Below are 24906 nucleotides of genomic sequence, written 5' to 3' on the forward strand. Positions count from 1 at the left end.
GTAGGTGGCAATAGAGTACGTGAGTAGCGCAATTACCTCCAGTGTATCATTACTTTGTCCGGATGAACTCTCTGTGTAGTAAAAGTAGACCTCCTTGTTATCCTTCACAGTAAAAAAAAAAAATTGCTGCTTGGTCGGGGAGCGATTGAGGAACCTGCTGTTTTAGGTTGAACCTGCTGTTTTAGGTTGTGTGTCATTTCAGGTTGACTTGGCAATGCCGGTTCAACAGAAAACAGGCTTCAGGACAGTCCCTCCATTGTCAATAAACACTTTTGCTTGCCAACACTCCATACGGGAATTTCCTAAATGCTGTTATGTCCCCAATCAAATGTTGATTTCGCTGTTTGAACACAGCCCTCTTGTTGAGTGTTTATTATATATGGTTCAATTTGATAGAGTCCTGGGGCTGTATGTATCAAGCGTCTCAGAGTAGGTGGGCTTAACTAGGATCCTGTTCCCCGTTTTCCATGTAAAAAAAGAAAGATACTAAATCAGCAGCAAGATGCAGTGCCAGCTCAGAGGACGGTATGATCTTTTAACACAAGATGGCGATGTTTGAACAGGGTGGTTTTTTTTCTCTCCCAGCTGTACCATGCTTCAAAGACAATTCCTTGAAATGTTGTGTCATGAAACAGCTGGTTAATTGCAAGAGGGTTGACTTACAACACTAACACGTATGGGTTTGGAGCTTCTTGTTGACTGTTATGGGGCTTTCAAATACTCCACAGTATAGTTCTCTGTTTAAGGCCACTGGCAAGCCACAGTAATCTGTTTTTGCCTGGTCAGCTCAGTGCACTCACTGGTTGCCTCCCAAATGGCACCCTGATTCTCTATATAGTGCACTACATTGACCATAGGAGCCCTATGGGCCCTGGTTAAAAAGTAGTGCAGGGGATAGGATTGCATTTGAGACATGCCACCACTGTCCCGGTGGGCCAGGTGCTTCAACAGACTGAACTCCCTGCTTTCTCTCTCATCCTTATCTTCATCTCTGTGACCTGAGACCACTCCACTTAGAGGTCGTTTTGAAGGAAGCCCATGCATAGCATCTCTTCAGATCTCCATCTCCAACCCATTTCTCTCCTCAGATTGTTTATCAATAATGCCTCGAGCGACTCCTCTCTCTCCTTCCTCCGGTAACTTTCTGCACTTTATGTGCAGTTTACCTAAAGTTGTAAAAGTGCCAATCCTTATTTTGATGTGATCCTTGTCTTGATAAACAAGACGTTGGTGGATGATTCACAGGAAGCCGTGGAGAGAGACAGAGTCCAGATGGTCGGGTCAGCACAGCCCACTGTCTATAGCAGAGAGAGAGAGAGAGAGAGAGAGAGAGAGAGAGAGAGGGAGAGATAGAAAGACCACCATCTACAGCAGAGAGAGAGAGAGAGCTCCCACTGTTCAACAACAGAGCAAAGCTCGGAGAGACTGTGCGCACGCATGTGTTTGTCATTTCAGTTACAATACTTATGCATTTATCCAGCTACTATACTGCAATTCTTTGCGTAATTGCACAGCAATAAACATCAACATTATTGTACCTCTTATGTTTTCGACCCTACATACCTCTCTGGTTGTATCACCAGCATTGCTCAGATGTTCTTACACAATAACAATAGCACGCAAACATAGTGTAATTATGTCAAATTAGGGAAACCCCGGATTAATTCAAGCTGTAAAGAAAATAAGTGATGCTCAGATTTTCCTCAATGGGTTGTCGAGTGCCTGAGCCAGCTGGTAGGTAAACCCCAGCACAGAGGATTCCCTGCTTGTTGCCCTCCAGTAATTAATACCACAGTCAATGCTATGTTCAAACCACAAACAGCTACCTGGTCATGGGATGCCTTTGAATAGCTTGAGGATACCCAGACACAAGGCTTCAGAAAGTAATAGAATAGAATAGAATAGAATTGAATAAACAAATAATAGAAGAGAATGAAATAGAATAGTGGAAATCGTTGCTTTTTTCCCCAAGAACATTTCACTTTAATAATTTGTGGACTGCATTCTGGATGACAGATATCCCAAAATGGCTTAGGTTATATTCTGTCTTACTCTACTGTCCAGAAGAGGGAGCCTCGGTTTTCACAACAGCAACTTTCCCAAAGTCCATTGTGTCCCCAGTCTTTTTGTAACTCACGGATGTAAAGACACTGTAACACCATGAGCTCTATGTATCTAGATACAGTTGAAGTCGGAAGTTTACATACACTTAGGTTGGAGTCATTAAAACTCGTTTTTCAACCACTCCACAAAATATAGTTTTGGCAAGTCGGTTAGGACATATACTTTGTGCTAAGTAATCTACCAAGTAATTTTTCCAACAATTGTTTACAGACAGATTATTTCACTTATAATTCACTGTATCACAATTCCAGTGGGTCAGAAGTTGACATACACTAAGTTGACTGTGCCTTTAAACAGCGTGGAAAATTCCAGAAAATGACAGTCGTGGCTTAAGAAGCTTCTGATAGGCTACTTGACATAATTTGAATCAATTGGAGGTGTACCTGTGGATGTATTTCAAGGCCTACCTTGCAGACCTCCACAAGTCTGGTTCATCCTTGGGAGCAATTTCCAAACGCCTGAAGGTACCACGTTCATCTGTACAAACAATAGTACGCAAGTATAAACACCATGGGACCACGCAGCCGTCATACCGCTCAGGAAGAAGACACGTTCTGTCTCCTAGAGATGAACGTACTTTGGTGAGAAAAGTGCAAATCAATCCCAGAACAACAGCAAAGGACCTTGTGAAGAAGCCGGAGGAAACAGGTACAAAAGTATCTATATCCACAGTAAAACCACAGTAAAGATGGCATCATGAGGCAGGAATATTATGTGGCTATATTGAAGCAACATCTCAAGACATCAGTCAGGAAGTTAAAGCTTGGTCGCAAATGGGTCTTCCAAATGGACAATGACCCCAAGCATACCTCCAAAGTTGTGGCAAAATGGCTTAAGGACAACAAAGTCAAGGTATTGGAGTGGCCATCACAAAGCCCTGACCTCAATCCTTTAGAAAATTTGTGGGCAGGACTGAAAAGCGTGTGCGAGCGAGGAGGCCTACAAACCTGACTCAGTTACACCAGCTCTGTCAAGAGGAATGGGCCAAATTTCACCCAATTTATTGTGGGAAACTTGTGGAAGGCTACCCGAAACGTTTGACCCAAGTTAACCAATTTAAAGGCAATGCTACCAAATACTAATTGAGTGTATGTAAACTTCTGACCCACTGGGAATGTGATGAAATAAATAAAAGCTGAAATAAATCATTCTCTCTACTATTATTCTGACATTTCACATTCTTTAAATAAAGTGGTGATCCTAATTGACCTAAGACAGGGAATTTTTACTCGGATTAAATTTCAGAAATTGTGAAAAACTGAGTTTTAATGTATTTGGGTACGGTATATGTAAACTTCCGACTTCAACTGTAGCTATTCACACATTCTACAGTCAGTATACGTACAACCCAAATAGCACCCTTTTTCCTGTATAGTGCACTGCTTTTTGTACCCTGGTTTAAAGTAGTGCACTATAAACGGTATAGGGTGCCATTGGAAAGCAGATTATATCTTCCCATGGAAACATGGGAACAACAAAAGGCAAAAGGCAATGTCACATGAAGGACTGCACTTGTATCTTCCTGTGCTCTTATGCATGTCAGACATTAGAGAGAGGCAGAGAGCGGCAATCTACGTCCCAAATGGCACCCTATTCCCTATATTGTGTACTGCTTTTGACCAGGGCCCATAGGACCGTGATTTGCGACACACCCTATTTCAGCCTGACCTCCAGCATGTCCTTTCCAGATAAATACACTGCATAGACACCACACTCTTTCTGCATCATTTCACCACACTTCTGACTCTCTTCGCTATAATCAAAACAAAACAAGCCACATTTTTCAAAAGCCCATAAAAAGTTTAAACCCTCCCCGAGGCGACAGATTAGTGTACCTTCTGTGAGTTGTTAAGACCGTCCAAAATAAAGTTCCACTCATCCCCAAACTATTTTCAGTCCCACAATGACTAGTTAATTGAAAACCATACTGTTCTTCCTCCCAGAAGATTGCAACATAGATACAGAGGAACAACAAGATCGGCCTAAACTTTCTATTGCACTATGCATCTGTTGAACAGTGCAGTTTCAATAAACATGATTATAACTATAATGTCTTGGCTTTTCATGAACTAAAAAAGTTCATTCCCAGCTTTGAAGTGTCCCTGTACACTGTAAGTCTCTTTATTTTTATTTGTATAGAACTTCTACAGAATTTTACTGTACCATAATCACTCAATTTCTGTAGTGGTTGTTACTATGGAGATGTACAGTAGTGTAGATGGGTATTCTCCAACTAGTAGAATGGCTTATTCTTCTATATATATTCACTAAATGTGTTTAATACTGTGAATAGTGGTAATGTAGTGTAAAAGTAATGAAGCAGTGTTTTCACAGTACGGGAACTGAAATTCCCTCTGGGAAAAATCAAGTTATTCTATTCTATTCTAATATGATCATTTTTTCACCGTCTGTCCATTTTTCGACTGGAAGGGAGAACATTCTTAGAAAAGGGATGTTCATTTGATAGCAAGGGTTACCGTAGCATCCCTTCTGCTATTTGAGCGACAATGCAGTACAACCTTTCACTCAAATTCATGGCAGATTTTCCCCCTCTCCTCTGAGCCTCTGAACACAAGGGGCTTCTCCCAACAGAGACTGGTCGTACATTTCTAACGAGGGACATAAATACAAGCACAACTACTTATCTTCAAGAGAATGGTAGGTGGACAGAAAAGTTGGAATGTAATTATAACTGACGAGAAAGTATATTGGTGAATTTTCATATTGGTGAATTCATAGTGCCTATCCTGAAATATGAATATAGTGTCAACTGAAGTAATAGAATAATAATATAATGATATAATCTACTGTATAAGCCTTTAGATACATGCTATTGGTAGGAAATAGCCATGGTTGGTCCCTGGACAGGACACTGTAAAGCATACTAAGTTTTAACTCAAATGACTTGAGGAAACTAATTGCCATGACTCATTTGAGAAAAGCAACACATTTTTTGTAAATTAGAACTGGCCTACCCTTGGTTGACTTGGGACCGATCAATTTAAATGAACAGCAAATGGATTCCCCAGTGAACAATGGGAAACAATTAGGCTCCTTGTGTGAGAGTCCGGAGAGTCCTGACTGCAGATCTTCTTGGCAAAACCCCACGGCACACCAGATGGAAGCAGTATTTATTTTTTCTTGAGCTTCTAACATTTTGCTATTAATTCTCTGAGAGGAAATGTGTATATTGTAATGTATGTGACCCGAGGAAAGCAATAAGTGAGTAATTTAAGCAGAACAGTGACTCAGTCGTAATGGCTCACAGTGGTGGTTATCTGCAGTAGTATGAAGCAGAGAGTGGGACGATTGCCATGTATCTACTCCCAGTCAAGTAGAGAGGTTCAGACCATATGAGCTCAGGTTGTGACTTCACATTGTCAGAATGCACTTTACACTGATGGCGGTGGCTAAAGGTTATATGGTTTCATTTCTTCATCCCACCCGCTCTCTTAAAAGCCTAATATGCGTAATCACATGGCTTGGAACAACTTCGTATTTAGACAATACAGCTCTTAGGAAAATAAATCAATGGACATTCAAATTAGGGTTGAACAACTATAAAGTAACTCTAGTCAGGAAGAAAAGTTACAATGTCATCATATTTATTAGTAGTATTATTGAATGTTATTCATAAAAGTGCAGTCCGATCACTCCCATGTCAACTCATTCTCTGACTGAAAGTAAGTCAATGAACTTTTTTTGTGTCATCCTCCTCAATCTCATCATCATCATCATCATCATCATCATCATAAGAAAAGAGGACTAAAAGTATTTGCTGCTGTCCCAGACGGCCCCATTTAGACCTCTTATCTGGGAATCTCCATATCCCCTAACAAGACACTTGCGCTCTTCTGCCGCTTTTCCTTGCTCTGAGTGACGTCGAAGTGGGCTGGCAAAGTGCTAGGTGGTGTAGTTAGAATGCTATCAGTAGGCTATAAGAAAAACATCACAAGTCAACGAGACTCAAGATAGTGCGCGTTAGTACACCCACTGCTTTCGGATGTATTCCAATGCGTATATCTTGGCGGAGCTATCGTACAACTGCGCAGATGTGAGATGAAAGAGTGTTCAGTCAACTCACTTCCAACTTATCTTCATTCAATAAGTTCTAAGAAAGTGCAGTCAAACTTTTTCCTTCTTTAAATCACTTGTCCTGCAGTAGTTAGGAAACATCCAGCACTCTGTCTGCCTTTTATCAGATCTCAAATCAGATACACACTTGAACCCAGGACCTGTCATCCTCTAACTCCGTCGCCCGGGAACTCTGGAGTGGACGAGCCTTTGATAAAGCTGTCAGATTTTAGAGGGACATAAAACGTGTTATACGCGCTCTATCTCTGCACGTATCTTTTGTAAAAAACGAGCCATACAATGGATTTCTCATTCTGCCGCCTAATATGTCTTCTGATGGCTATCACTCTGTTCAATCAAAGGTGAGTTGAGAAGTTTAATTTACTTACTTTAATACTTTACCTGAACATTTATTTGAATAGTAGCTGGATGCCTTTTACTTTCACTGATGTAGTTATTAATCTTCAAGATTTACTCATACATAAGTTAATAAAATAAATAATTGTGCCAGTGTTTATATAAAGTTTGTATCACAAGTATTTATACAGTTGCTACATTATTCAGGTATGTTTTAATTACATAACCTAGCTACAGTTAACCCAGGCTGGTCTATGAAGGCGCAATCAGGTTCATTGTAGGCATTGCTTTTGTTTGCAAATCATATTGTGCAATTATAGTACTGTAAAATAAATAACTCAAAACAAGTTTTAGCTTTGCAAATCCTGTTCGTCTAACATTAGAGGGGTTCAGTTTGTTATAATCACATAATAAGTATAATATTGCAGATAAAACAGTCTTTGTTCCATGTTGGGTCAGTGTAGGTAGCTACTTTGGATACTGTAATAACCCAAAATTGAATGAAAGGGTTATTAAATATGTATTCATGCATACCTGTTTAATGATCAGGATGCTGTATCACAGATAGACTACATTTCAATCATAATAGACATACATGTTCCCAAGTACTTTTCTAGGATTTTTCTTTGACTTGAAAAGTTATCCCACACTTGTGGGATAAGTGTTTATTTTTTTATTCTTGCCAACATGTGGTTCCATCCTCTGTTGTGACATGCCCCTTCATTCAATACCACATTTCAAGTTTATTGTCACAGAGTGCTTTGAGACATGGTCAAAATGTGTTGGAAAAATGCAATCTGTTATTTGTTTTATTGGTACTTTATTGGTACATGTTTATACATGTTTTATTGGTCAATGCTATGCTTACAGTAACTCAGCAAATATGAATGATTGCACAAATGGAATTTGATGTAATGAACTTCATGCCTTTGTGTGTGTGTGTGTGTGTGTGTGTGTGTGTGTGTGTGTGTGTGTGTGCGTGTGTGTGTGTGTGTGTGTGTGTGTGTGTGTGTGTGTGTGTGTGTGTGTGTGTGTGTGTGTGTGTGTGTGTGTGTGTGTGTGTGTGTGTGTGTGTGTGTGTGTGTGTGTGTGTGTGTGTGTGTGTGTGTGTGTGTGTGTGTGTGTGTGTGTGTGTGAGTTAGTGTGCGTGTGTGTGTGGTGTGTGCAGGAGCAATATATTAAGAATGCATAACAAAATAATAATAAAACAAATATGTTTTATTTCCTCACTGTACAATGTACCGCTTTCAGACCTTCAAACGCTTCCTGAGTCTATATTGTCAGAAACAATTTACAACCATAAACTCTCAGAAGTGTAATACTGTTAAACACCTGACTCCTGTCTTGTGAATGACGGTTGTTACACATGATTTACAGGGCACAGAAGTATCAATCATGTACTACAGAACAGGCACACCTTAAACATCAAACCTTCTGTGTTCCAGGGTAGATTCCAACGAGATTCTAGGGCTGAAAATCCCCAATATTGACCCCATTCTCAACGCCAACACCGTGTGCTTGACCCTGCCTGGACTGAACCGCAGACAACTGGAGGTATGCATGAGAAACCCCGACGTCACCGCCTCGGCCATCCAAGGGATCCAGATCGCCATCCATGAGTGCCAGCATCAGTTCAGAGGACACAGGTGGAACTGCTCCAGCCTGGAGACCAGGAATAAGATCCCATACGATAGTGTGGTTTTCAAACGAGGTGAGTCACCTTACAGAAAGTGCGGGGTAGGGAACCCCCTTAGTTAAAAAGGGTGCTAATGATGATCACGCCTGCATCTAAAATGGCACCCTATTCTCTACAGAATGCCCTTCTTGTAAAAGGTATTGCACTATAAAAGGAATAGGGTTACCTTTTGGGACGTGTACCACAGGTCCCCTTAACTCATTCACTTCACACACTGACTCACAAAGCTGTTTGTCATTGTTATTATTGGAAGAGTTGTTGGTTTTCTGGCATTTGGTTATGGATGGGTATGTTTTGCCTGAGGCATAGAAACTCTAAATGATAGATATTAACAGTCACTTTTAAATGAGGGGATTCATCCGCTAAGAAATGCATACTGAATTAATATTTTGTTACATAGTTGCAGATACATTAAAATATATTTTCTTGTACTACGTTTTATTTGAACTGGGCACCAACAAACATACAGTCCACTAGCCGATGGCAGAAATAAAGCTATTAAGCTAATGTGAGTCTTTGTTAATTTAGATGCTTTTATGAGTGGGTTTTACAAATGCAGCATATTATGCATGCCCTAACTAATTGTTTGTTTGGATATCTAATTTTACTACAGGAAACGGATGTCATATCTTCTTTACCTCAAACATATATCTGCTTGTTGATTTATTCTGACATACTTTATGGGGCCATATTTCTACATTAACCGGAATTAAAGCTAAGCTAAAAAGCCAATGAGACACATAAAGTGAGCCTTCTCGAGGCCTGGCTAATGCTTTTACTCTCTGCCAGTGCAAGTGCTGTGAATTTGCTCTCAGCACTTTCCCAACTCTCAGTGGCAATACATAAACCTGTTTAGTTGGTTTCTGTAAGACAAAGTGACAGTTTTCTTTAATCTTTAATTAATTTTCCCACTTCCTCAGCCATCAGTTCAGCCGGGCGTGCCTCTCATTTTAAATTATTTGTTAGACTGATTTGTTCTAGGTCTCTCGCCTCAGCCTGCTTGGGAGGAAATCTAAAACAGCATTTTCATGTCTGTGTCTCTGAACTGCATCTAAGTGCTGTCCTCCGCCCCCCATGGAATTATGGCAAGATGGAGAGGGAGAAAAAGTACTCTGTGTGTGCGTGCCTGCATGCGTGTGTACGTGTGTGTACGTGCGTGTGCGTGTGAGTGAATAGGGGATGATCAATGAAACATCATCGACTATATCTTATGTATCTAAACCAGCGGTTCCAAAACTAGGGGTCGCAACCCCATGTGGGGTTGCCTGATTTGAAAATGGGGTCGTGAGAGATGGTCTTGGGGAGAAAGAAAAAAAATGGAGCTTGGTTCATAGAGCCAGGGTTACATCAGTAACTTCCGGTAGCCGATGCGGTTGTAGTAAACAGAGCGGTTTCTGTTTTCTTCCTTCAAATTTGTCTCTATCTTTTGAATTGTTTAACCTTTTACTGCAGTGGGCTAAATCAGGGCCACACAGAGTGATTCTTGGTAGTCTTAAACAAATCTACTTTGAAACAAAAGTATACATCTCACTGACGGATATGAGCTTAAAAAAAGAAGATACCTATACCATGTCAGATATAGAGTTGAAATGTTTTACATTTTTGGTTTGCATCCCAATATTACACTTTATATACATCACAGAAGACTGAAATATAACAAAACCATTTGACAAAGAAAAAACTCATTTTTGTAGTATTTAAAAAATAATCTTTATTCATTAGGAAATTAGGAAAATATTACTAAGGCCAAAGATGGCACTTTTGGTCATCGATTATATTATGACAATCACTGAAAGATTAGACTCTCTGTTTCCCTATACAATCGCCACAAACCTCATTAGAAGAAACCAGGCACTAAATCAGACTGGGGGGTGAAGATCATACAAGAAGATCATACAAAATTATTACCTGAATACTTCCCAATACCTTTCTGATGCATTTCAATACTGTCAAAATTACTGTCAGACTGATTTGTACTAGACTGTCATAGCCCCAATTAAAAAAGTAAACATTGGCCGTTGACTTCATCATTTTTTTTACATGGTGGTGTCGTAAATTTTATGGGGGATCAAAATGGGGTCGCGGCCCAAAAAAGTTTCAGAACCCCTGCCTAAACCCTTTGGATGCATTTCTTTTAGGCTTGGTAGCATTTAAAAAAAACATGTTTTGTGAATAGTGCAAATTTCAGACATAACCGGTTCACACCCGATTGAACAGTGCAGTTTTTCATTAATCATGTGCTCCATCTAAGGTAGACAAAAAAGGAGACAGAGGTGAGGCAGATTTCAAAGGTCTAATGAATCAAGCTCAAATCTGCAATGAACTCGGGTCATGGCCAGTTTAGGACTTGGATCTGAGCATCTCTTTTTTTAAATGTTTTTATTTTTTGTAGTACTTTTAACCCCCTTTTCTCCCCAATTTCGTGATCTCCAATTGGTAGTTACTGTCTTGTCCCATCACTGCAACTCCCGTACTGGACTCGGGAGAGGCGAATGCCTCGGGAAAGTCGAAGTACTCGGGTCTGTAGTGACGCATCAAGCACTGCAATGCAGTGCCTTGGAGGCCGAACAGAGCATCTCTACAATAGTGACAAATAGGGCTGTTTGGCTGTAAGATTTTGAATCAAACTGTAAGCTTTAAAGGACAAATCAGCAGTTGAAACAATCTCAAATCGTTTATCTCGCCCCTGTTTCGGTAAAAAGCTGAAGGTTGGGTCTGGAGAAATGCATCATAGACAGAGCTATGGATGCAAGGACTGACCATCCATGACATCACATTATAGTTTTAACCATGTTTTGAGGCTATAGTGTTTATTTACATTTACTTTGTTTACAAACATTTAAGCAAAACAAGCCTATTCTTTGAGTTCTGATCGGGTATGCCAGTTTAACTAAGCTCATGAGGCATTACTAAGTTATATTATTCAAGAATCAATGGGTACATATCACTAATTAAGCCCCAAAACGGATGTCTCAACTGCGGATTGCCCCTTTAAAGTCTTGAATTTAACAATTTATTTGACATATTCTAAACATGTTTGTTTAATAACACAACATTTCTCTTCAGTAAGTTATTCTGAGAAGGGATGGTTTTACAGGAACTCAGGGAGTCATGGTTGCAGGCTATTAAGTCTGACCGGCACTAAGGAGAGTGCAGTATAGACAGATACTCTGTATGTTACCCTGTTACCCTGTCATTGGGGAGCACTGGACAGAGAAAGTCTTGGCCCATTAACTTGGTGTAACAATGTTAAGATTCTCTAGCACAGCTGGAGAAAAACCCTCAGAATCACCTTACACAAGTGTGGATCCACTGTCAAAGATGTGTGGATTTATTACATATGTATATACAGTACGTGGGACAGGTCCCTGGCCTGGGCATAAGCAACATAAGCTAGTGGCCTAGTTACAATTTTGACTTAAATCGGCTTGAAAATCTATGGCAAGACTTGAAAATGGCTGACATTTATTTTTACGAATAATGTGCAAATATTGTACATTCCAGGTGTGCAAAGCTCTTAGAGGTTTACTCAGAAAGACTCACATCTGTAATCGCTGAAAAATGTGAATCTATCATGTATTGACTCAGGGGTGAGAATACTTATGTACATTTAGATTTTTTTTGTATTTCAATTTCAATAAATGTGTAAAAATTTCTAGAAACGTATTCACATTATGGGGTATTGTGTGTAGATGGGTGAGCAAAAAATATATTTAATCCGTTTTGAATTCAGGCTGTAACAACAAAATGTGGAATAAGTCAAGGGGTATGACTACTTTCTGAAGGCACTGTACAGTATGTGTATTTACAATCCCCTTCTCCAAATAGATTACTAATTTACCTAGCTCTTATCAATAGCTCTTATCAATTTATAAATTACAGTACATGGAGAATGCTGTTATTTCTATCGGGAAATAATAAAGAAGATGCTTTTTGGAACCGGTAGGTTCCCTCGACCTTATTCGTGGAATCTTTGTGCGTTAAGGTGGTGGAATTATGAGGGAATAAAATCAAGGTCAGAATACAGTGTATCTGTAGACACACCGCTGCTACACCTTCATTTCTTTGATCTCCACCTCGAACGAATAGCGGTTGAATAGCATGCTGTTCTCATGCTTAGGTTCAAGGTCAGAATATGCATAGAGAGAAAAATGCATAAAAAGGGAATTGCCTTCCATTTACCCATGCTTAACTTGAATCGGAATCCCCCCCCCCCCCCCCCCATTTGAAAAGGCAGGCAGATCAAACGGCTGCCAACAGTAGCCAGGCTAATTGTAAACATGCTGGAGAGCTCAATAAAAGGAGAGCTTTAAAGGGGATTAACAATACGGTGCTCATATCTTCTGCACCACCATCGGCCACTTCCATCCCTGCTTATGATCACTGTCAGATCCTTGTGTTGAAAGGATGGTTGATGGTGGGGGTCTGTTCACATTCAGCCTCTGAGCCTGGAGACATGCAAGTTTTTGGGCTTAATTGCTATTGTCCCAGATGTTTCTCTGCCTCTGTTGTGAGGCACGGCGGGGGTTCATACTGGTACTGCAGTCTATGTCATCAACCCATCAGGGCTCATTGGACTTCTCCTCAGCTCAACAGATAGTCACCTACTGCACTGTACTGTATATGCAGTAGGAATCAAACGGTGTACAGCAGGATCCTATCTCGATCTTAAACATAACCCCTTGTTATTTTGTCCCACCCCCCACACCCCTAGGTTTCCGTGAGAGTGCTTTTGCATACGCCATCGCAGCGGCGGGCGTGGTCCACGCCGTGTCCAACGCCTGCTCCATGGGGAAGCTGAAGGCGTGCGGCTGTGATGAGAAGCGGAGAGGCGACGAGGAGGCCTTCCGCGTCAAACTGAACCGGCTGCAACTGGAGGCCATCCACCGCGGGAAGGGCATAGTGCACGGTGTCATGGAGCATTTCCCTGCAGATCTGCCCGGGTCTCAGGACTCCTGGGACTGGGGAGGCTGCAGCCCCGATGTGGACTTTGGGGAGAAGTTCTCCCGGGAATTCCTGGACTCGCGCGAGACCTACAAGGACATCCATGCCAGGATGAGGCTCCACAACAACAGAGTTGGCAGGCAGGTGAGAGGAGGCGTTTCAGCTACTGAAGGGGGCTGTTTGGGGGTGGTGGGTGGTGGGAGTTATGAATGTGTAGAGGGGTTTACAGTACAGCTCTCTTCTCTCTAGAGAAAATACTATTTGGGAAGGTCCGGTCACACAAATTTCCTAGGTGGCAAGGTCTGAATGCGTTGTAACAAACCTCCACCTTGCAACCCATGCGATGCCAAACTTTTCAAACCGTTCACACCCCTCTTGTTGGTGGAGAGAAATGGCTAATTTCCTGCAATTGTGCCCATTTTGCCACGTATAATGTGTGTTCATATGATACCAAGCGTCGAAGTCCGACTGAGTTCCAATTTATTTTAAATTTTTTAGCCGGGATCCGTGGTCCGTACTGACCCCGTTCTCTGGGTCTGGATCCGGCCTGTGGACCACCTGTTGAGTATCGAGGACTTAGTTTGTGGGGGTCCATAGGGCTATGGTCAAAAGCAGTGCACTTAGATCACCATTTGGGACACATTCTTAGTTCACTGAGGAGTTTTTTATGGAAAAGACACAGTAATGCAGGTACAAAATGAGAGGATTACGACTCGAGTCCTAACGATAACGTCATTTTGAGGCACATGCTCTGATTTTATTGGCTCGGTTGTCAGTAGTGACCTATCAATACAGATTACTCAGTGATTTCTCCACATGATGCAATTGCCTTGCATCTGTGGTCTTTTGAGCCAGGCTTCCTCTCCCACTCAGTTCGTAATCAGGCGGTTGTAGCCTACAATAACAACCATGGAAGCAGCTGCGTATGCTGTTTGAAAGTACTCATAGTTTTAGTATGGTTTTTCAGATATCAATATAGGAAATTGTTAACGGATTGATATGAAATAAATGTCATAGCTGACATTTATTGGCAATGAAGGTGTCGTCACCACCCCTCACCATATACATTTTCCTATCATTATTACGTTTCAAAGCAAGATGCCTAATTATGCTTTTTGTGGACAACGTAGGCAGTTCTCCTGTCTATGTGATCTTGCAATTTGTACATGCTCAGTTTACTCTACTTATGTGTTCCTATGGGCAGTGTAGCATTTGGCTAATAAAGAAGCTTGGTTATGATGGCCGTATAGCAGTGGTTGGGAATTCAAACGTAAACATTGACAGTTTCCTTCAAAAAAAACATGCTTATCCTTAACTCTAGTTTAATTTGGTTGATGTTATGATACCATAAGTGATCAATTGAATAACATTAGCATGGTATTCCACGTGTATTTTCCCAGCATATAGTTGATTTCATGGACAGATGCTTGGGGTTGCCATGGTGTTATTGGTCTAGTGTTAGACTAATTGGATAATATGAGTCAGATTTGTGTTGCTCCAGATGACAGGAAGAGTAGCAGGAGCATGGGATTGGTTTAGGGTTAGTCAAGTATGTTTTATGAAATAAGCAGAGAAGAGAAAGTGCCCAAATAGGAATTAGTTAACAATAGAAATGTTGATATACTACAGTTACTACGTACCACTCCTACTCATACTCCTACTGCTTCTACTACTACTACTACTACTGCTACTGCTACTGCTACTACTACTGCTTCTGCTACTACTACTGCTACTGCTTCTGCTACTACTACTGCTACTACCACTGCTACTACTACTGCTACTGCTACTGCTACTGCTACTACTACTGCTACTACTTACTCCTGCTACTACAATTACTATTACTATTACTATAACTACTACTACTACTACCAGTAGTATTACTACTACTACTACTACTACACATACTACTACTACTACTACTACTATTAATATTGATTACTACTACTACGATAACTATTACTACTACTATTACTATTATTACCACTACTACTAGTAATATTGCTATTACTACTACTACTACTACTACTATTAATATTGCTATTACTACTACTGCTACTACTACTACTACTATTAATATTGCTATTACTACTACTACTATTAATATTGCTATTACTACTACTGCTACTACTACTACTACTATTAATATTGCTATTACTTACTACTACTACTACTATATAACTAATCTGCTACTACTACTACTATTACTACTACTACTACTACTATTAATTATTGTTTTTACTACTACTACTACTACTACTATTAATATTACTATTACTACTACTATTGTTATTACTACTACAACTCCTACTCCTACTGCTGCTACTACTACTACTACTGCTACTACTACTACTATTACTATTAATACAACTACTACTATAACTATTATTACTACTACTGCTACTCCTGCTCCTGCTCCTGCTCCTGTTATTACTGCTGCTACTGCTACTACTGCTACTACTACCTATTGTTACTGTAGATGATCACTCCCAGGCAGCACTGTTGTCATACACAAAAGTAGCAGTAAATTTCACATTGTTCAACGCTTCCTCCTGAGTAATTTGGTCTTGTATCCTTTCATCCGTTTACTTCTGGTTTCCTTGATTATTCAGACAAAACACAAATGTGGAGTTACTCAGCCAAGGAAAGAGAGAGAGAGAGAGAGAGAGAGAGAGAGAGAGAGAGAGAGAGAGACTCAGATGATTGTCCTGCTTTTCATGTGCAGCAGGGCCAGCAATAAAGCCATGCTCTGCCCAACACAGTGACCCATTCGTGTGTCCATAGTATAGGCACAATGAGCCATAAAAGGATTTGATTCTTGGCCAGTGATGTATTGTAAAATCAGATGACATACATTGAAAAAAACTAATGTCATTTCTAAATCAACAGTCCATTTAATCCTCTTAAGAATTTCAGAGTTTCTATGTCACGTACCACAAGGTAAATGTTGTTAGTTGGATGACAAGACCGATGATATATGATCATTGTTACACCCCTTTGTTTTAGGAAGTTGCAGTGTTATGACAAAAGTATATCAACATAGGGAAGATAGAGAGGCGTAGCTAGCTACTGACTTGTGATCTATTTGACAACCAGGGTGATAAGTTGCAGGGGAGATTCATAGTTTGGGCACATTGAAGCTCTGTTTTTGACAAGAGGCCTATTTGGCAATAATAGCTGGTTGTGCTAGAAACGTACCTGCTGCTACTGGGAAATGCTTTGAAACTGACAAAACCGCTTTTGGAGACAGCTTCTTGAAGGAGAGCCAAGAAAACCGGAACTATTAACACACGCATTGGTTGAAACAAAAGCTATCCAAACTGATATCCAATTACCCTGTACAACAGTTGCAACTGTGTAATTAACAGGAAGTTTATCATCAAATGTATTTCAGTATGGCACAATTACATTTTGCTGGAATGTATATGGAGTTTATTGGGAGCAGTTTTAATGAACTCAATGTACATTATCTGACCTGTGTTTTGACACAGATTTGACCAGAGTTGCGTTCAAAGCTGCAGAGTCTGTGCATCTGCTAGTCGTCTCTCAGATCAGGTTGCACAATGCTCTGGGTATGTGGAGTGCAGTTCTCTTAGCACACTTCATATATCAATGCTTTAATGAGTTCTAAGCTCGGAGAAGAAAACAACTGAAGGTGCAAATGAAATATACTAAAGCACTGTACAGAGACATCAGAGTTGACTCATGACTCATGGAGTTATGCATCGTTAGAAGAACACAGCCAGAGCAGCACCTTGATAACTTCAAACAGAGCAGAAAGCCCCCCCCNAAATGAAAACACTGACAGGTGAGGTCTCAAATAATACCTCCACCCTCCTCCACCTCCCCCAACCCCTCCCCTTAAAAAGGAGCTGTCTTTTATAGAGGAATGTGGCGGTTTTAGTGGGGTATACATGTCGCCTCATGCCCACCCTCTGGTTGTCACGACGTTCAGTCTTGTTAAAAGCTCTAATTAGTGGCTGTTGGCTCTTTGGAAACAGATGTTTAAACCCAGCGAAAGATTTTAGACATCAAACACGACGGAAAGTAGAAAGAGATTCGCCCTTCCTTCCCCCCAAATACAGATCTCAGAGAAGTTGATCAGGGGAGAAAAGTCCCAGAAAAAAATTCAATTTTTTAACCAAAGCACATCCCTCTCATTCCAACAATTTTCTCTGAGTTAATTTTAAGCAAATGTTTAGTGTACAGCAGTGTGTTGTGTATAATTATGTGATGATTGATTGGAACATGGTTTTTTCGAGGTTCCCGCTGCATGATTAAATGTTTACAGTGTCCGTCGATAACATGGAGACATTTGCAAGGGTAGTAAATGATTTTATGTTGTATATTTTGATTAATGAGGTCTCTCTCTCGCTCGTATGTAGCAGAGCTTATTACACATTGACTGGGCCTTGTGACTGCTTAGTCTGGCCTTTATGCAGCCTTTATGGTGGCCTGTTGGATCTCCATCAGAGATTTGTAGCATCTAAGGAGAGGAAGCATTCCATTGGGCCGGCAGTGGATCAGTTTCACCACCCTGGTCTAGGGTCTCACAGGGGCACCACCACAACAAATGCTCAACACTGTTTAAGGCACAGCATGTGGAAGCTATCGATGTAATAACGTTTATTAAAAGGCCCAAATTGGATCTGTGAATGGTGTGTACAATTAACTGAGAGTAATACTGCATGTGATTGTTGTGTAGTGAACGGTTCTCATTAGGTTGTTACTTTAAGATGAAATCATTGTTCCCTGTCGGTTATTGTGTGGCCACGTTTGAATCATTCTTTGATGGCGTGTTTAAATGACTTACTTGATGCTGAAACTTAATGTGTTGTGGGGGTTGTTTATATTCTTTGAAATCTTGTCTTTGTGTCCCTTTATGGTTGTTATTACATGTCTTTGAAATGAACTACATAAAGCAGTGTGCAATGTTACTTTGTTCGTAAAAACTGACGTTTGACATTCCAGGAAAGATTTATCTCCCACAAATATCTCAGTTATAACCCACAGGATGTAGCTAACTTCATAATTGAACGTCATATTTGCTAAACATTGAGTCATTATAGTACTCTAAATGAAGATAGACAACATACCAGTAACAATCCACAAACAAGACAGTCAACAGAAGTCATTTAGGCCATAACATTTTAATAGACTATTCAATAAAAAAAGAATTATGACACAATAAGGATGAGAGGAATAGGGGATTAAGCACGGTGACAATATTAAACAGACACACCATTGATAGAGGAAGGAACATGGTTTGCGTCCCAAACGCCACTAAAATAGCGAATAGGAAGTCATTTGGGAGGCAAACATAGCGAAGTGTTTAAGCGCTCTGTACACCATGTAATACCTAGTATTGCCTGTGGTCCTAATCTGCTACCAATATGTCTTATTTGATCTCAGTCTGGGGCTGGTTTATAGAGGAGTCTGTCTCACTCTTCCCCAATTAAAACAGCCCAGATGTGTGTTTTTAACGGTGGTCTGCCAATGAATTTGAGGGCAATTACTTCTAAAGAAGTTTTTTTCCCCCTTTGCATAACTACAATGTTAGTTTCTAAGACCTACATATGTAGTCCACAGTTTTCATTGAGCCTGACAGTCAAAGTGCTGAGACAGAGGCCTTTGGAGGATATGACCATGTGTAGTTGAACATGAACATCTCCTCATACAGTATAACAGGCTATTCAAATCAAGACGATACGCTAGGAAAAAAAAGGGGTTCTTCGGCTGTCCCCACGGGAGAACCCTTTGAAGAATCCTTTTGGGTTCCAAAAGAGGTTCTACCTGGAACCCAAAATGGTTTATTTAAAGGGTTATCCTGTGGGGACAGCCAAAGAATCCTTGTACGCAGTTTTTTTCTAAGACGATACAGTTGTAATACCGAGGTACCAGTCTTTGCTAAATATTGTAAGTATTGTTTGTTTATATCTGACAGTTACCATGTATAACATGCTTTGTGAACACGAGGGAGTATTGTGTGAATACACTGTAGAGTGAGACCTGTACAAGACAGGCAGTATTAGCAGTGTAATGAGGCTATGGTTGCATTCAAAATGGCACCCTATTCCCTATATACACTGTATATCCCATAGGCCATAGGGTTCTAGTCAAAAGTAGTGCACTACATAGGGAATAGGGCGCTATTTGGGGCGCAGACTAGGAGATGCTAATCAGTGGATGGCAGACACAGACACGGCCATCAGATAGTTCCTGTACTCTGCTCTCTGTTCTCCCCTCCAGGCCTGTCTAGCCTCTGGGCCTATGAGTGAGATTCTAAAACCCAGTCAGTTCCGCTTCCAAAAGGGCACCATAAATCACTGCCATATCAGCGTCTCTCGTCAGTCAGTCACTTCCAGGAGAGCTCAGCTCGGCAGCGGCTCACACACTCTTCCTCCCGGTGCCACAGGCACACCCACGTCGACTCAGCTCATGCCCCCAGGTGCACCCTGGGACACGGCTTGGAGGAAAGGGAACAATCTTCCTGATCTGATCATCATCACCGCAGTCATGTCAGAACAGGCCACTTATGGTAAGAGCAGGCAGGTCCCATTTCCTAAACTGTGACAGCTCTGAGGTTTTATGCCAGTTTTGGTTTCAGTCGTCTCTCGTTTGAGTGTGTCATTTTTGTGTCCCCCGCTTACAGGCTTCAGGATATTGCTTCGTCCCGATTTTTTTGTTGTAGTAAATAAAAAACCTACTAGTAAGACAGTTGATTATGAGAATTCATGAAAACAACTACAGTAGGGGATACAATTAGACCGGCCAGTTCAGTGTGTATCTAAAGGGTTACGTGGGTTACTGTTGCATAATTACAGGGTGTATATATAGCCAGAAGGATGCAGTTCAGGGACGTAAGTTTGTCTGATGTAAAAAACGAAGCTTAAAGGCCTGAAAGTATTTCCCCAGGTTTGTGATGGTGGTCTGATTGGCTTGTGATCGATAGTTGTTAGCTTCGGCCCCAGTGAGATCAAGAGTGTTGTTTCTCTTTCCCTGTCATTCCTAATGGATGACTCAAGTGGGTCCATTTATCACTCTCCCACTCTACCAATTCACACAGAATATCACTTTCTCTCTATTCAATGGGAACACATACGAGAGGCCCTGGAATGGAAACCCACAGCACGCAAACCCAAGCCTTAAACAATTCATGCTCCTCCACAAAGTATATCTGCTTTTGGCAACTGTTCAAAATGACCTTTAGTCATAGAGTGGCTAAGACGAGCCCTTGGCTCAAACCGCCAGAGCGCTCTGTTTAATGGATCAGAACACAGCTGAATAATAGAGTGGGTTTCGACTCGTTTCGACCGAGGGAAAACACGTTTCAGGGTCTCCTCACTCTTCATCAGACTCTATCTCAAAACAAAGAAAGAGAACACAGCACATGAGATAGTGCAGTTTCATCTCAGCTCGTATTAGCTCTGACTCACTCACAGACTGTAGTAGTAGAAACGTAATCCTTTAGCAATCGACAGACTAAACTTGACTTCTCTCAAAGGTTTTGAACGTCTTCGTGTGTGTGTGTGTGTCCCAGGGCAGCTACGTAGAGTCCTAGGAGAGAGTAGAATGTGGGAGTGCTGAAGGTGTGTGTTTGTTCTTTGCGCTGTTGATAGGGGTGGGTGTAGGAGCATCTGTCAGTGCTGAGGGTGGCCCCTTTTCCTGTTGGTAATTGGATCTAAAAGTTTATAACTCAGGCTGACAGATGAGTGCATTGTTGGGAAAATGGGAGGTCTGGGAGTGTGGGAGGGACATCCTCATTTGGGATGTGAACTTGGCATTGTCCTGAAAGAGCACTACTACAGTACAGCGTCTTCGAAGTCAGTTATTCCAGCCAAAACATCTCAATAGTACGCTAGTGCTACCTACATACTTTTGATGCCTAATTGGTCACTCAGCAATATGAAGCACCCACACACAGCCCATGTTAGGAGCAGGGGCCAGGATCAAGTGGAAGGGAGTTCCACCGCCTTAGAGTGAGAAATAGTTTAAATGAAGTGTATTTCTGTTGAACATTACTGTAGAACACTTAAGCCAATTATTGTAGTGACAATTATGTGATAAATGTTAACAGCTGTGGAATGAAAGAGGAGTCTAATCACAGTCTATATGATTTGCCTAATTTGACGAGGGAACATGTGTCCTACTACAGGATGGGATGAAGGAGGATGCTAACGTGCAGTTCCCTGTTCCTCTCTGTGCAGGTGGTGATGGACCACATGAGACGGAAATGCAAATGCCACGGGACATCAGGAAGTTGCCAACTGAAGACCTGCTGGCAAGTCACACCAGAGTTCAGGGTGGTAGGCTCGCTGCTCAAGGAGCGTTTCCACACAGCCACCCTCATCAAAGCCCACAACAGGAACACGGGCCAGCTGGAGCACGCCCACCACCCCACACACAGACGCAGATCCAACCTCAACGAGCTGGTTTACTTTGAGAAGTCCCCGGACTTCTGCGAGAGGGATCTGCGGTCCGACTCGGCCGGCACGCAAGGGAGGATCTGTAACAAGACGAGTCCAGAGATGGACAACTGTGAAAGCCTCTGCTGCGGGCGAGGACATAACATCTTACAGCAGACCCGCAGTGAACGATGCAACTGCAAGTTCCACTGGTGCTGTTACGTGGTCTGCGAAGAGTGTCGAATAACAGAGTGGGTCAGTGTCTGCAAATGAAGAAATGCAGAAATTAAATAATATACCTTTTTTAAAACAGGGAAAGACTGCAAAACACCCATTCCCTTTGCAGTGGATTGCCATTTCCATTAGTAGAATGGAACGCACGAAAACAAGACTGGAATATAGCCAGTTCAAAGAGGTGTACAATCCGAGTGTGCACAGCATGTGTCCAACCACCATAGTTCAGAGCATCTGGAGCTGCACTGCCTTTCATCTCAGAAAGTGTTTTTAGATTAAAGATAGTGAAATACTATGGACAATATTAATAAATGAGCACTCATGAATTTAAACTAGGGTTCTGAAAATGACAAATGGCGGATTTTGTTATCTATAGATGTAAAACAACTGTCTGGGATTCCGGTAATTTAAGAAGAAGAAGAAGAAGAGAACAAACAGCAGATATATGAAAGAAAGAGGTTGTTCCAGAATGTTATGTCTGCTCTTGCTTTATACTCCGAGCCACAAGTTAATGATGTTAACTCATATGGGTTGTTCAGTACTGCTTCAGGTTACAAAATGTGCCAATTCAATATGTCAATCTGCAAAATGGCTACCATGTGCCTCAAAAAAAGTATATTTGTCCATACTAGTAAAAAGAAAGGAAATGTGGACTATGTTGACGGTTGCGGGTGTTCTATTGCAAGGATGGAGTTGTGAAGACAGAGGGTCAAGTGATCGAGACATGAGTAGTTATACAGAATGGACAGCCTGAGGGCAATGGTGGAGCTGACAATGAAAAGACTGGGCCAATTGGTCTGTGCTGCTCTTGGTACAGTTAACTGTTGCAAACTCTGGTAATCTATAGCCCTACCTTCACACGACTAACTGTTACGATATAGTCAATGTAATAAAGCACTACAATTATCTCATAGGTTTGACTCAATTAAGTTTAAAACTATCGTAAAACCACCATAAGAATTTGTACAGATAAATGATTCAAACTCAATGCAAATATATGGTTGTATATATCCTGGCTTGCCAATAGGTCCATTGTTTGTCTGTGTTGTGTGTTTTATTAGGAAAAAGATTATTTCCCCATAGAATATATCTAAATGCATTTCATCAAATACCTTGTCAGTCAGGGTAAATTATTATGAGCAAACACATTGTGTCTGTGTTTAAAAAACTGATAATGTGTTACTGGTATATTGGCACAGGTTATTTTGATGCAGATTCGTAGTTTGCACATTGTATTGTATTTTGGGGATATAACATAGCTATATGCAATTTGTTATAAATGCATTATTTTTCATGTTCGATGGTCATGGTTATTTTCTAAGTTATTTTATTTTTTGTGGATAACTTAATATTTGTGAAGCAATAAAGAACTAAAGTATAAAAGGGAATTTAATGTGATGGAAAAAATGAGAAAAGTACATTTATTTAAAAAATAAAGTGTAAAAATATATCTTGTCATGAGTCAGCAGGTTTACCGGCAATGCACATCATCACGACTTGTTTGCCTTCCATAGACGTTTGCGTGCAGCACCACTGTGGCATCCTGGCTCAGTGATGCATTCTCAGTTCCCTAGTGTAGGATGAAGTTACCAAGTCAAGTGTAAGAATGTGAGAGATATGCTTTCAAAGTAAATAGATGTGCACTATTAATGTGCAAAGTCATACAGACCTATTCTTATCTAAACACACAAGCTGAGAAGAAAAGCTCTCCCTCTTTCCTGAGCTATAGTAGTAGCTTGGCATCCAGTACAACGTTCAGTGAATTTTTGCCTTGGTGACGACTGCTTGCACTGTGAGAACATGTTGTGCCTCAAACCCCTAGGTTGAAGTTTGACATGTATGTTTTGCATTCTGGACAGAGATATCCCCAGGCCTTTTGTCAGTCTACAGTGAGCCTCATCAGCAGCCAAATTGCAGCGAGCTGATCATTTCAGCCTTATATAAACAGGCAGAACATTTACAAACAGTACATGTAGAAGATGATTTTAAGCTTCCCTTTGATAATTCCTTTTGTCTCTCGTTCTTTAAAAAAATAACCTGTGACATTAACATTTGAATCATGAATAGGTATAATCATTCAGATAAATACTTGGTAAATACCAAATGACAAAGAAATGGACAGCAATCAATCATTGGCACTAACTGGTGCATGCATCCAGGTCTGGACTTGTGCAGTTCATTAGAATAGTATCTCCTATTGGTCTTGAGTGTATATCCCAAAGTTATTCTAAACGTAAGTACCTAACATTAGGTTGGTGATTGAGATTTTGATTCTTGATCCCATTGCATGAACTGGCAGGTCTTTTATAAAAATAAAAACATTCTGATGCTGCAATAATTTGTTGAGAACACACTGGACCTACAGTAAACACATACTCATCTTTGCACAAATTCACTATCCAATAGTGCACCCTCTCCAGCCTATTCCAGCGAAATAGCAGAAAAACTTTCAATAGCATTTTAATCAGTGTTTTTAAACATCAGAAAACACTGCTGCCCGATGTCTGACCTTGGGGTATAGAACGTACATGCTCTGAATTAAAAAACATCAACTGTGTCACCAACCATATATTTAAAGAGTCGGCAAATTTAGGTGACCAAAAATGTAAGCAACCGAAAATGCTAGTACATTACTCTCCGCAAACAAGCGTTGCTCCTTGTGGTGTAAACGACAGCAGGAAAAGCCAGAAGTCATAAAGAAGGGCAGAGGAGAGCAGGCCTCAGAGCTAGCAGATGGGAAACAGGCAGTGCACTGCCAAAGCCTGATGGGAAAAAAAAGTTCTCTGTGCATATTTCCCGAAGGGTGGATCGCGTAAAGCAGATCCGGGGGACCAGTCCATACAAGCAAGGTACCAAACTGAGAGAGTACACACAACACGTGAACTTCTGATCGAGTTTTTATTGCGAGAAGAAATTAGTCATTGTGATTTTCTTTGTTGACGTCCATAGTCAATAACCATAGCATGTCTATTGAAAGTATTACATGAGTCATTCATGCTTGTTTGCCCATACACTAAGGAGGAATTATTATCACAAGAGACCCATTTCAAACTTGTTCTTCAAATTTTTCTTTGA

At 40.9% G+C, this 24906-nt stretch overlaps 1 protein-coding gene across 2 annotated transcripts; it reads left to right on the top strand.

The window, feature by feature from the left end:
- Positions 1–5843: 5843 nt before the first annotated feature.
- On the top strand, positions 5844–23281 carry wnt10a (wingless-type MMTV integration site family, member 10a). 2 transcript variants are annotated; one of them, XM_024002029.2, is made up of 4 exons: positions 5844–6560; positions 8001–8266; positions 12966–13339; positions 21400–23281. In XM_024002029.2, exons 1-4 carry the CDS (start codon positions 6499–6501, stop codon positions 21868–21870), a joined length of 1173 nt encoding a protein of 390 aa, XP_023857797.1. In that variant the 5' UTR covers positions 5844–6498; the 3' UTR covers positions 21871–23281. The 2 variants fall into 2 exon arrangements, with proteins under 2 accessions (XP_023857797.1, XP_070303127.1); XM_070447026.1 differs by having other exon boundaries at positions 5845–6560; positions 8006–8266.
- The last annotated feature ends 1625 nt before the right edge of the window (positions 23282–24906 follow it).

This window comes from Salvelinus sp. IW2-2015, linkage group LG2 (assembly GCF_002910315.2).
Source record: "Salvelinus sp. IW2-2015 linkage group LG2, ASM291031v2, whole genome shotgun sequence".
NCBI classification, from domain to species: domain Eukaryota; kingdom Metazoa; phylum Chordata; class Actinopteri; order Salmoniformes; family Salmonidae; genus Salvelinus; species Salvelinus sp. IW2-2015.

Coding starts and splice junctions, on each gene's coding strand:
- wnt10a (XM_024002029.2), top strand. CDS start 6,499: ATGGATTTCTCATTCTGCCGCCTAATATGTCTTCTGATGGCTATCACT. Junction 6,561..8,000: donor ATCACTCTGTTCAATCAAAG/GTGAGTTGAGAA, acceptor TCTGTGTTCCAG/GGTAGATTCCAACGAGATTC. Junction 13,340..21,399: donor ACAACAGAGTTGGCAGGCAG/GTGAGAGGAGGC, acceptor CTCTCTGTGCAG/GTGGTGATGGACCACATGAG.